This window comes from Vigna angularis, chromosome 4, assembly GCF_016808095.1.
Source record: "Vigna angularis cultivar LongXiaoDou No.4 chromosome 4, ASM1680809v1, whole genome shotgun sequence".
Lineage (NCBI taxonomy): Eukaryota > Viridiplantae > Streptophyta > Magnoliopsida > Fabales > Fabaceae > Vigna > Vigna angularis.
Genome location: NC_068973.1, coordinates 11,563,766 through 11,577,737, shown reverse-complemented (window position 1 = coordinate 11,577,737; position 13,972 = coordinate 11,563,766). Strand labels below are relative to the sequence as shown.

At 32.9% G+C, this 13,972-nt stretch overlaps 1 protein-coding gene across 9 annotated transcripts in view; it reads left to right on the top strand.

Annotated features, from left to right (window-relative positions):
• Positions 1–13,972, top strand: part of LOC108331474 (serine/threonine-protein kinase ATM) — a 93,047-nt gene that overhangs the window by 38,693 nt on the left and 40,382 nt on the right. For all 9 annotated transcript variants that reach the window (XM_052875823.1, XM_052875822.1, XM_052875824.1 and 6 more), the window contains 21 exons: positions 2,253–2,850; positions 2,972–3,043; positions 3,123–3,284; positions 4,671–4,793; positions 5,188–5,315; positions 5,538–5,694; positions 5,887–5,933; positions 6,003–6,066; positions 7,500–7,574; positions 9,490–9,609; positions 10,056–10,241; positions 10,578–10,699; positions 10,792–10,861; positions 10,974–11,101; positions 11,236–11,377; positions 11,460–11,597; positions 11,685–11,783; positions 11,880–11,926; positions 12,379–12,571; positions 12,672–12,893; positions 13,336–13,407. In XM_052875823.1, the coding sequence (XP_052731783.1) occupies positions 2,253–2,850; positions 2,972–3,043; positions 3,123–3,284; positions 4,671–4,793; positions 5,188–5,315; positions 5,538–5,694; positions 5,887–5,933; positions 6,003–6,066; positions 7,500–7,574; positions 9,490–9,609; positions 10,056–10,241; positions 10,578–10,699; positions 10,792–10,861; positions 10,974–11,101; positions 11,236–11,377; positions 11,460–11,597; positions 11,685–11,783; positions 11,880–11,926; positions 12,379–12,571; positions 12,672–12,893; positions 13,336–13,407 (2,965 nt within the window). The remainder of the gene's footprint in view (positions 1–2,252; positions 2,851–2,971; positions 3,044–3,122; positions 3,285–4,670; positions 4,794–5,187; positions 5,316–5,537; positions 5,695–5,886; positions 5,934–6,002; positions 6,067–7,499; positions 7,575–9,489; positions 9,610–10,055; positions 10,242–10,577; positions 10,700–10,791; positions 10,862–10,973; positions 11,102–11,235; positions 11,378–11,459; positions 11,598–11,684; positions 11,784–11,879; positions 11,927–12,378; positions 12,572–12,671; positions 12,894–13,335; positions 13,408–13,972) is intronic.

Genomic DNA, 13,972 nt, shown 5'->3' with positions numbered 1-13,972 from the left:
CATCTCTCAGATGAAACAACACCTTTGTCATCATTTTCAAACCAAAGATCTTGGTAAACTCCGGTACTTTTTGGGTATTTAAGTAGCACAATCCAATGATGGTATTGTCATATCTCAGAGGAAGTATGCGTTAGACATCTTGGAGGAAACAGGGTTAATGAACTGTAAATCTGTTGAGACACCTATGGACCCTAACATCAAACTCTTACCAAATCAGGGGGAGCCTTTCTCAGATCCTGAACGGTACAGAAGATTAGTTGGTAAATTAAACTATCTTACTGTTACGCGTCCTGACATTTCCTTCGCAGTTAGTGTGGTGAGTCAATTTCTAAACTCCCCATGTGAAGACCATTGGGATGCAGTTGTTCGCATACTGAAGTATATTAAAAGATCACCTGGAAAAGGTTTGCTATATGGCCCTAACAACGATACAAAAATCGTTTGCTATTCAGATGCTGATTGGGCTGGTTCCCCTTCTGATAGGAGGTCTACTTCTGGATATTGTGTCTCTATTGGTGACAACCTGATATCTTGGAAAAGTAAGAAGCAAAGTGTTGTGGCAAGGTCCAGCGCAGAAGCAGAATATAGAGCTATGGCATCTGCTACTTGCGAGCTTGTGTGGCTTAAACAATTACTTAATGAATTGAAATTTGGAGATGCCACTCACATGACACTTATATGTGATAATCAAGCTGCTCTTCATATTAGCTCTAACCCTGTCTTCCATGAGAGAACCAAGCACATTGAAGTTGATTGTCATTTTATTAGAGAAAAAATCATATCCGGAGATATCAAGACTGAGTTCGTTAACTCAAGCGACCAGTTGGCAGACATATTCACCAAGTCCTTACGAGGACCTAGAATTGACTATCTTTGTAACAAGCTTAGAACATATGATTTATATGCTCCAGCTTGAGGGGGAGTGTTAGATGTTAAGTTGTGTGTTTCTGTTAATTGGGCTTAGCCCATTCTGTATTTAGGGTTTAACCCTTATCTTACATTATAAATAAACTACCCTATGTGTATGCTAAACACATAAGGGAGATTTCTCCTAATCTTCTTCACTATATTTAACAGATATGAAATTGTATTTTTTATGATTTAGAATAATAAAAATCAATCCTATTTTCTACTAGTAACTAGTTAAAGAGGATAAAAAGAAAAAGATAGAGGACATCCTGTTTGGATGGTGTACAAAAAAGGGAAAAAATAGGGAAATAGTCACGTGGTGTTGGAAAGCTACCTTAGTTACAGTCACTCATAGGTTACAATATCTTGGAAAGGGATGCTACATAAAATTGAGCAAAGAGTTAGCAGGCTGAGATCTTGCTTCGACATGAGTTGACCTAACCTTTCATTTGATCTATCCTGTCATTTTGCTGTACTAGGAAGGAAATTGTTTCCATCTGTTGCACAAATTTCTCTGGTTTAGATAGACATGTAGATCTAACATGTGAACCACATTGAGAGTATTTTCTAAACAACCCCGAAAGTCCTCTTTTTAGCCTGTCTCCTGGGTTGAACTTCATTAACAATTGTAATGAAGAATTTTGATCTTTGTCATCACAAAGGGGCTGATCATTATTCTGAATAAATTCTTTCATTAACAGTCTCTTTGATCCCTGAATTTCCAACTGAATTTTGATTTTTCTTGCCAGTTGTAACCTGCTGTTATTTTGATTGTTAATCTTCTGTAATGTCTTTGATCATGTCCTATGGTTTGACAGTGATCACAAAATGCATGCAATCTTTCTTGGTGCAGTTCAACAAAAAAGGCTATCCTTGTCTTTCCACTAGAATTTGCTGGAGAAGCTACTAATTTATGTCAATATGAATTTGGTTTAGTGAATTGAATTTAAGAAATCAAGACAATGAAAATAATAATGTTTTCTCAAAACCATAGAGGCCCATATGGATTTTCTGATTTTGGTTTAGTGAAAATACTATGTGAGGAATTAGTTACAATTTTTATTTTCAATAATAATGAAAAATAGTAGGCTAAATTTGTTGGAACATTTTCTGTTTTGAATTCACATTTTTCTAGCACCTGAAAAGTAGATTTTTAATATGATAGCTTCTTTATGGTTTTGGGTTTTTTCCCTCATCTTTTGTTGCTGGATTATTCCAATAAATGCTAATGTTAGGAACCCAAACTATAATTGTTTTTACTCATGACACTCCTTTCATCTGATTTTCATAATTATTTACTCTATTCCTGTTTTTCACTTTCATACATGATTGTGCTGTTTCAGGAAAATTAATGTTTCATTTTCTTGTAAATTAAGCCAACACTTGCAATTGATGCTTGACAATGCTGTAAGAATTATTCAAGAAGATATTGACCTCCAGGCTTTTAGTTGCTTAGGTTGTGATCCTACTTGTGATGATTTAAGTCCTCTTGTTTCTTCCGTGCATTGTTTTCTTTCATCCCCTGTATGTATCAAATTGAGGGATCAGAATTTGATGGGCTGTGCCCCATTTGGTCAGTTAATCCAATCTGTGGAGAGACTCTTGAAAGCTTTTGTTAATCTATATGAAAGTTATTCTCAGCATCTGATGAACCTTCAGAATGATACAATCATACAAGATATCGCTGCTACTGATAGTATTCAAAGTTCTTTTCCGAGTGACAAAAGTATGAGCAGGATTATGGACATGGAATTGGATGTTAATGATGATTCTAGAGAGGTTGATTGTTTAGCTGTTGGGAACAAAGTAGGCAGCGATGTTTCATCTTCTGCAGAGAAGTGGAAAATGAGCATGATATCAGTGATTTCCAGTTTTTTTTCTGCTTCTCTTCTTACCTGGGATGTCCTCTTTAAGTTAATGGAGAAAGAAAATGATCCTAAGGTAGAATTTTCACACAGTAATAACCGCAGTGTGTTCATGAATTTACTAGTAAAATATTAATATTTTCTTTCTGATTGAATAGTTCTTAATTTATTTTATTTGGGTTCTTTTCAAAATTCAGGTGCGTGGGAAAATATTGTATCATCTCTGTCAACATCCTCTCTGGTCTTCTTCTGGACAATTTATTGATTTGGTATGAAAATGAGTATAAATTTCTTTAAACTATATGAAACTGAAAAAAATAACATCTAGGTTCCTTGTGCTCTCTGTAGGTGAATCTAATGAATGATATAATTGTTGAGCAAGTTGGATTCAAGATTGCTTGTGATTCTGTATTGATTGCTGCTCATACTTTACTGATTAACTTATCATCCCTGGATGCTATTGGTAAGGAAAAAAGTGGCCTGTATTTAGCGGAAGTGGAAACTAAACAGGTACCTATGAATTTTTGTTTATGGATTTTGGTCTCGATTGGCTTCTAGGGACACAAGTCTATTCATTTTCTTTGATCGTGTATACAAAATAAATATGAATTGAAAAAGAGAATTTTAGGCATAGGATTCTATAATAGTGTAGTAGTCAACAGCAGATAGTAGAGGGGCCCTTTAGTGGGGTAGTGGTAGTAGGATGTCTGCTATTTTGATCTCAAGTGTATACTTGAAAGAGTACAAATGAGAGAAAGAACTTGAGAGATCTTAACTTGGGTCTCTATGCTGACTCAGATTCATTTACATGCGCACGCTCGCGCGCGCGCACACACACACATATATATATATATATATGTATATATATAAGGATCAATGGCTTACAATAGAGGCTAAAGGAAAGAGAAAGAAAAATATAATAGAGTTTAACCCTACAATTCTAAGATTTCTCCTCAAAATGGAGCATACAAATTGTATGTTTCAAGCTTGGAGCGTATAAATTGAATTTGAGGTCGTCTCAAACGTTGTTGTTAAAATGTCTTTAAAGTTGGTGCAAATTTTCTTGGACAAAAAAAATACATTAACAAAATGATACTCAATTCTATGTGTTGTCCTTTTAGGAAACACTATGTTACAATTGATTTGACATCAAAGGTTACAAAACAATTTATTGATTTAGTTAATTGACTTAAAGAGATAAGGTTAAAGAAGGAGAAAGGGATTTACTAACTCCAAGGTAAACAACTTTGGTTCCATAGGCTAAGTTTTGGGTTAGGAAATTTAGGAGAAGAAATAGCGATGAGGTATTACGAGAAATAGGATCTCAAGGATCTGATTGCATTATCCATGATATTTGACTATGTGTGTATTGTGAAATGCAGAAGGTTTAGGTGAGAAACAATTTTCTTGAGTATGAATCATTCTTTTACAATTAGACTTTTAAGTATGTCTTTGATCACCACACCCTCGTCTATTTCTAGTCCTCCCCTTCCAAGAGAGATACACTTCAGATAGATAAAAAGAGAAAATATTATTTTAGAGAGCTTAATTCTCCTGTCTTTAAGTTCTCATATTTGTATTAACAATGATAGTTCTCAGATACAATTAGTAGAGGGAAGAGTAAAAATCAAGTAGTCATATCTAGAGTCATCGGTAAAGGGACATGTACAAAACAAAACAAATGTTGTTTTATTGTGTGATAACTGGATTTTTCCATTACTACATATAATGTCTTTACATTGTCATAATGGAGCTGTCTAGTCTATTACTCTAACCTACTTCTCTTTTCATTCCAGACTTAATATCTAAGTAAACATGGCTTTTGGTTAGAAAAGTAACGAAAGAAATTTTAAATCTCTTACGCAAACTGACATATCAATTAATTTGTTCTTGCAGTGCTTTCTGTCACTAGGAAATGTTGTGCATAAACTTTCCGAGGTTGATCTTGATTGGTTTGGACGGGTGAAGCTTATTGATTCCATTTGCAATCTTGTTTTGCTCGATCCTCAAATTGGTCAGGTGACTTTTAGATTTTTCTTGCCTAGAATTTCCATGGTCCTACTGGGCCTAGTGCAGTGGTCTTAATGGCATGATAGAGAGAATAAACATATCGAATAAATAGATAACTTGGATTGATGTGAAGTAGATAATATTGGCAATGCCATGCATTGACGTGCTCAAGATAACCAAAGGCTGGTTAATTGAACTCAAGAGAGTGTTGATCATCTTTTCCGTTTCTTTAAGGAAGATCCCTTTCCCGGCTAACTCTTTAATCTTGTACACTTCATGGATGAGAATTTTGTGAGATGTTGTTTCGTTCTACCTCTATATTTCTCTCTACTAATAACTTTTAGAACTAGCTTTATTTCTTTTTAGTTCAATGCTTGTGATTCCATTACTTCTGTTTTGACAGACTATGATAGAACGCTTACTTCTTATGCTTAAGGATATGGACTATCGAGTTCGGTTATTCTTGGCAAGGAGGATCAGTATTCTTTTCCAGACATGGGATGGTCATGAAGAGCTCTTTCAGGACATTTGGTGGGTTGCATTTTAAATGGTTGCATGTAGTTTATTTATCTAGGACAGTTTAGTCATTTTTAATATAATACCTTCCTTTGCAAGGGGTTTTTTGGGAGGTTTTGGGTATTAGTTTCTGCTATTAATTAAATAGTAGTTAAAAGCTATTTGTGTTTTCATGTGAGCATAGGTTGTTGTTAGTCATTAAACCTTCAATTTATGTTTTTTTTGTTGTTTTTCCAGTTTGAATTTCGGTGTTCAGATGGTTGTCTACTCCAAAGGAAAAGTCATCCATGCAAAGGAGGTGCTAGGTGCTGGTCCTCAGCCTCAAGCTATAATGGAAACTGTTGTGATTACTCTCATGCATCTTGCTTTACACAGTGAGAAAATTGAGTTAGAGGTAAACTATTGATTATGGATTTTGTTTTTATCTTCTTGTATTGTTCTGTACCACCTGTCCCTGGGAAATGTTATTCTGATGTATATGATACATGTTCTGGATTTCCTTTTATTTTACTATATTTGTATACACATTCATATGAATTATACAAAGCCCTGTGAGTATTTGGTGACCCTTGTTACCATTATGCAGGCTGTTTTCATGATATGTGTGGTTTCGGCCATTGATCCTTCTCATAGGTAAAGGTATTTTTCCTTTCCATTATAAAGCTTTCACTGTAGGTTCTTATATTGTGCAGTTTCTTTTAGGGAATTAGTCTATGCAGTACTCGACAATCTGTCTAGAGAGCTTCAGTATCTGACTAGAAGGAAGGTAATTAATGCTATGCTATTTCTCTAGTTGAGATTTTAGTTACATATCCTTTGCCTGTATGTCTACAGCTTGGTATTTTTTGAATGTGCTTGAGATCCAAAGGCATTTTTGTACAAGAGAAAAAATTGATTGTTACACAGAATTTTGGTTATAGTATTTTTCATGAACAAAAATTTTAAATGAGTACAGCACATAATGTATGTGCTCCAAAATGGTAAAGGAGAAAAGAAGTACAAATAAATAATCAAGGATGGAAGCATTGTCATGAGCTAAACGCTAATGAGAGACAATAAATGAACATAAAGTGTGTGGGCATTCTTGAATTTAGAGTAAATAAAGGCTTTTCTTTAGTAAATATTCAATGATTGATTTGTTGAACATGATATGATAGGATAAGAGAATAACGTATGATAAATTATTGACATGATAGGATAACACCAGGATAAGTTAATCTTACCCTATCTAGTGGCAAAGGATAACAAACTACATAATATGCCAGGATATAAATTATGTTAAAATGATAAATTTTCATTACAATTACATATCATTTTCTAAAGGTTGACTTTTAATTTATATTTTAAACATTATGGAGATTGTGAAAAACATAGTTTTAGCTAAACTATAGAATATTATATTTATTTATATAACTATTTTTTGTATCTTAAAACTCTATATAAGATATTAAAATTATAATTAATATTATAATAATAGTTATTTAATATATTATATTAATATAAATGTTAATTGATATAAGATGATATGTTAAATAAAAATTACGGTACGTATTATATAAATTAATTTCTCATATCTATTAATGTTAGCAAAATTATATTTTATTTATATAGTTACTTTTTCTTGAAATTGTAAACAAATTATATAAGTTTTCGGAAATTAGTATTATGATTCACACCTTTTTCTTGAAAAGTATTTTAGTTGCTATTATAATTTAAATTTAGGAGTCAATGTTATTTAGATCACATAGAGTAAGAAATTTTAACCTATCATGTCGAACCTAATCTATATGTCCCTTTAGGATAAGAGGTACATCACTGTGACACAGTAATATAAGTGATAAGGTAATGTTATATAACATAATGTGGGTGCCACAGATTTTAAATTACAATAACATGGTATAGTTATCCTATTCTATTGTATCATATCCTAATTGCCAAATGGATTCTATAATCTGATTCGGTTTCTATCACTGCAATATGGTCTTCAACCTTTAGTTGACTTGCATTATAGCAACATTTTAGCTTTTTTTTTCTCTTTCTTATGAATGCTGGGTATGCAAAAAGCCTTACAGTATAGATGCGACACCACATTCTAGTTGTGATAATGGTTTTTCAATAAATTATTTAGTTATGCATTCAAAGATTAAAACCCTTACGAATAAGTAATTGTTTCTTTGAATTCAAATTTCTTTGATGCAGTACTTAGAAGAGCTTTTGGGATCAATTCTCTTTTGTTGGGTAGAATGTGGTGTAAGTTTAGCTGCACTTATTGAGGTAATATATGAGGTGAAGTTCAAGGTAACACCTTGTTTTTACTTTTTTAATTTATGTACACTGTCACAGCCTGTCAGTGGAAGGCCAGTTGTGTCACGTATATGTATTTAACATCAACAAGGTAATGTATTCTTCTTAGGTTTACTCCACAGAAAATTATACTAAATCTTCAAAGAGTTTGTTAGAGATCTTATATTAACTAGAGATATGGTTAAATGATAATATGTAAGAGAGTGTAATCCTTCGAATTCAATTTGTAAGTTTGAGTTAAATTTAAAGTTCATTTTCTAACAGGTGAAGTACTTCAACTATTTAAGAAAATAAAGAGTAATTTTAATTGATAACAATTACACTGATTACATTCTCATCATCTCTATTACAATAATCAAAACCTTTCAAAAGGGAAATGAAAGTATGCTAAAACGAATTAGAAGATTCTTAAGATATTTTTTCCTAATTATTATGGAGATATTGAGAATATTTTTTATCCTAATAATTTCTTTTTGTATAGAAGTATGCTGAAATTAATACTTTCCCTTAAGTTATTACATGAATGTCAATCATTCACAACTTTCCTACAAGATCCTAGAATCTACCGAGGAATCCTGTCACTGAAAATGCTTTCTAATTGAAATCCTATAGGAAAATAGGATGTAATCATTAGGCCTAGTGCTTGTCAATTTCAATATGTTGGAAATTCCACAATGACTAGAGATAAGGCGAGTTTACAGTATATAAATGGGTACAAACCTCACCTTACAAGTTGGTTTTATAGGATTGTAGGGTTGAAATCCTCAAGCTGAGGTGCCATGGGTAGGTCGATAGGTTGTTAGAGAATGAAGCTAGCGTAGCGGGGAGGTTGTTAGATGTGAGAGAATAATTTATTTAGTCTCATGAAGTTGAGGGGGGAGAGAGGGGAGATGATGTGAATTTTTGTTGTAGGAGCTATTGGAGGTTTCTTCTTTTCATAGTTTCATTTTAATGACCGTCTAGATTTCTTCACACACTTTGAGCAAGGGCTTGAAATCCATCTTTTGTACTAGAACGAGATACTTTATCTTGTCATTTGCTTCTCTAGTTCACCAAATTTTGTCAGCAATAGAACCTGCATCATTTTGCTTCTCTAGCCTTGACTTCAAGTATAGAAGAATTTTGTAACTCTTGCTTCAATTACCTATAAACTAACTTATCACACTATTTGCACAAGTAATGTTTGGCCTCGTGTGTGATAAATATATTAGTTTTGATACCAATCTATGATGTTGGGTTTTTAACACAAGAGGGCATTTAAAATTTTTGAGGTTCTACATCTCAAGTTACCTCTTTCTCTATAGAGATCAAGTACATATTTTCTTTGGAAGAAGATTATACCCTTTTTTGAATAAACAGCCTATATTAAAAATAAATACATAAGTTTTCCCTCAAATTGTGCTCCCAATTTTTTTAATGGAAGCCACTTTCTTAGTTTCATTATCTTTTGGAACAATCACATGACATCCACATTGACCATCAATAGTGTAAGTTTGCCCATAAAGGAGTGCTTTATGAATAAAGTATCATGTACTTGGCTTTTCTTACATCCTATAGAAACCATTGGTTTTGTAAATCTCCCAAACCATACTCTTGGAGGTTGTTTAAGATTGTATGATTCGTTGTTTAGGAGGCATAGTTTATTTCTTCCACTGAGTATCAAACCGAAGAGGAATCTCCATGTACACTTCATCTGATTTATTTCATTCCAAACATAATTTTTCTACCCCCTTATTTTGTTCCCTGGATAGAGATAAGCTTCTTCTTGATAAAGTTTGCAAATCTAAAATTCTATTTCTATGTTTTTACTTTGATAGTGGTATTCTTTTGCTGTACTGTGATGAAATATTTCTTTGCCATAAATAAAAAAGTTTCTGCTTTGCAGACAAGACAGCTTTTCTTACCTGATGTAGATCCTGGTCATTTCCTCCAATATTGCTGCCCATGGCTACTTCCTGCTCTTCTTATCAATGAAAACAGTTCTGATCTGAATTGGGTTGCCAAGGTATGATCAGTTTCTTAGTGATGAGATCTTTGGTACTATTAATGAAATTTCTATCGTTAGAAAATAAGTAAGATGGCTTTACCATGAAAAGTGATACAAGTATTTGCACTGCCTTATATATTGCATGTTTTGATACTGGCATTCTAATACTTGTTTATGGGTTTGTCTGGAAGAAACTTTTTCGTAAGGAGAGAGAAAAATAAGGAAAAGTGAAATCAGTATCATTAGCTATAACTAACCTATGCATGAGTAAAACCATGTTTTTCTGAAGCTCCTAATATGAAATAACTTCTACAAATTAGCTTCTATATGGGTTAATTTTAGATTATGGAGAAATTAATTTTTTTTTCTTTAGTTTTTTCTCCTAGAAGTACTTGTGGAGAAATTTGTCCAAAAACTGACATTATTTTTGTTTATTCTGGATCTAACAAACTTCCTTTATGCAGGTCGCTTGTCAACCTTTGACAGTCCTTATAAAAAATCACTTCACTTCAATATTTTCAATTTCCATGGCTTTGCATTGCAGTAAGAAACCGGGATCAGAGAAGGGAACACTGGTACTTCAGAGTTCCATTTTGCATTTTGGTCAGATATCTGAGAAAGATCGTGACAAGCTCATAAAGAGACATATGGTATTCTTGAAAGCATTCTACGATTTTTGTTTTAAAAAAGATAATCTTTCTTTGTGCTTGGTTATGTGTTGACTACAATTCAATCTTCTTTCAGTTCAAAGTTCTTTAAACATTTTTTTCTGCTATTTTATATGAAAAGTTTTGTGCCCTTAATTTTGTTCTTTCCTTCAGTTCAACCATATGCACTCTGCCATCATATATGTGTAGTGTTGCAATTAAGATACCAGCTTTTGGCATGACTAATAGTAATATCTTTTGTATTATTATTAACTGAATTTGTTTAAAGATACATTTCTTCACTATGTAATATTATATTCTTGAACTTTGTACTTTTAGGTCTCTATTGTCAGCTGTATCTTATCTTTGTGCTCTTGTTCATTGAATGCCATAGTCCCATATTTTTCAAAGGATATAGTGTCCCTTGAAATTCGAACAATTGTTGATGGATTTTTGGACTTGTGAGTTATCTTTTATTCCTTGGTATTCATCTTTTTTTTTTTTAATTTGAGTTTGTTCTTATAATGAAATATATAATTATTTTGAGATGTAGAGATGATAATCATGCAAGTGCTTCTGTTGTGGACAAGATCAACATTTTTCGCCCAGATAGGGTTTTCATGGTAATTTCATGACATAAATCTTTGCAACACCATTTTGTTATCCTTTTACTTGCTTACCATTTCCTTTCCATTCCAAGGGTTTCTAATAAATTAAATTATTTTGTAATTGAAGTTTTTGGTAGAAGTTCATTATAAAATTGTAGCAGCAGCTCATTACAGGCATAAGTGCCACCGATTGGCAGGAATTGAGGTGCTTGTGACTATTCTCGGTCAGAGAGCTGCTGTTTTAAGCACTTCCAAGTAAGTTCTATGGACTGAAATTTATTTACGGCTTTTAAGTTACTGGTACTCAAAATCTGTTGTATCTATAGTGATTATGGCTTTGATTTCTGACCCTAGTACTGATCATGGGCTTCCATGTTGTGTAAATGTAGTTACCTTCTCAACTTGACCGGGTCATTAATTGAATGTCGCCCTTTACAAGACCAATGTTATCAATTACTCAATGCATTGTTGGTACAGCTCAAGAGGAATATTTCTACAGATGTGACCAGTATGCTTGGAGAACAGCTCCAGGTATATTCTTTTGCATTTTTGCATGTTTTTCAACACTTGGTGACTATTTAAACTTATGTTTTGTATAACGTGTTCTATCCAGTTTATTGTTTCGAAGTTGGTGGCATGTTGCACTCCTTCTAAAACCCAGGAATTGTGTGATAGCTCTGCATCACAAGCTTTATCTCTGCTCCATATGTTAACCGTGGACTCTGATTCATCTATGTATGATTATGTTAAAGTGAGTATCTGATATTCAGCTGGTATATGTTGTATTAAGGTTCTGGTCTATTACAACTTGGAGATAAAATAAAATAATTTCTTACAGGAATTGGAGCCATTCCCTGAACTAAAAATATTTGATGAGATAAGAAAGTTCCACAAGGAATTATGCCACACTTATTCTATACGTGACCACTTAACAAAGGTAAATAAATATAATTTTCCATTGTGTTTTTATGGCTGTACAATATCAAGTTTCAAGATAATTTTATCTTGTTATGTGGTACATTTTTATTTTCAGTTTGTGGAGAAGTCTTCCTACCTTCCACCACGGTTGCTTTTATCAAGGTGGCTTCCTTTTCCAGTAGTCATTCCTATGCTATTACATTCCTAGTTTTCAATGATTATGGCCTTATTTATTTGAACATTCTCGAGTTTAGAAGAAAATAGTCTCTCTTATTCAGTCTCATTGCATACATATGTTATATACATACATTGATTGGATAGTTTAGGAAACAGGAACAGCCTATTCAATGAAACAAATCTCTGAGATTGGGGGATTGATCTGCTAGTAATAAAACTAAGATGCAACCAATTTACAAAATTAAAACCAATAAGAATAAAATCTGAGACTTCCTAAAATACTTTAACAGAATAAAATCTAAAGCATCCTAAAGTATATTGATAGAACAAAACCTAAAACTTCCTAAAATATCACAATGAATATATTGATTAAAATATTAAATGGACAGCATTATAGTTTCTGGTGATGCTTCATTCCTGATTTAGTTTTTTCTCAGTCTCCAGGCATTCCACAAGAAGTTACTGAATGAAGAAACACTTCAAAGAAGAGGGAAAGCAGGGGGTTTTTCTGGGGATGGATGTTGGCAGGGTGATGAAGAAATTGTGCATGCAGTTTGGAAACTTGTTCACATGTGTCGTTCTAGTGATGCAAGTGAAGTTCGAGAATTAGTTTCAGATTTCATTTCTAGGGTATTATTTTTATTAGTTTTAGACTTTTCTGACATACTGCAGTCAAACTTTCTCTCACTTACAGAAATTTAGCTCCTTCATTGTTGTTGTGCTTCTTCAGGTTGGCACTGGAGACCCATACTCTGTTGTATTCCATCTTCATGACAAGACTAGTCATATTAGTCTTGGTAAATCTATTGATACCAGCAGTGCAATAGAAATCAGTTCTGACATGGATGCATGCTTATCTGAAGAACATTTGGTTGTCCTTATGAAAATTCTAATGAAATATGTGATGGATGACTCTGTGAAAATTGTTGATATGGCATCACAAACCCTTCGTGTAAGTCTTCCTAATAGAAATAGTCTTGTGATCAGTCAGCAATCATATTTTACTATTCTATATCTAGCATATTATAATTAATATGGTATAATGGAAATATCCTCGAATCATAGGGACTTATATATATATATATATATATATATATATATATATATATATATATATATATATATATATATATGATGTACACTTAACAATAAAATCATTTTATTCCATCCTAATATTTGAGATGGTATTAGAGCGTTCAAATCCTTAGCGCTGCTTCAACTTGTGCATCCAAACATCCTAGATGACTATTATATAGGACTTGCATATTATATCACTTGATGATAACAGAGAATACAAACTAGTATAAGCATTGCTTTTACATAGTCACAACTGTTTTCTTTGGTTTTTCAAAATCTATTACAATTTAATAATTTCATTTGGTTTGGATTTGCAGGGAATACTTTCAACTAAAAGAGGTCAACATGCTTTACAGTCATTCGATTCGTACCAGAAGTCTCTGATTGAGGTAATATCTAAATTTTGGCATCAAAAGATTAGTTTTCTTTATAAATTTCATTTTAAAATTTTTTAATTGAACTTCGAGGACAAAACAATAGTGATAAAACACGTTACAGTTAAAAGCTTAACAATCATTCATTATTACACTTGAGATAAAAATATGTTCTTGAGGGCTTGAAAGATAGTTCTCATGTTCTGCTATTTATATAGATAAAGAGTTGATACAATAGAGAGATAGAAGGTCAAGTCACTTCCTAGACTGCTAGGTACAATGATTAGAGATAACCCAACACACTACCCCCTATTTTAGTCCTACTGACTACACTAACAAGTAGACATAGTAATTATTCTAATACTCCCCCCTCAAGCTGAAGCATACAGATTGTATGTACCAAGCTTGGAACAAATAAACTCAATCCGAGGTCCCCTTAATGACTTAGTCAACACATCTACGAGTTGGTCATTTGATCCAACAAACTCGGTACATATTTCTTTTGACAATAACTTTTCCCGAACAAAATGACAATCAATTTCTATATGCTTAGTCCTCTCGTGAAACACTGGATTTGATG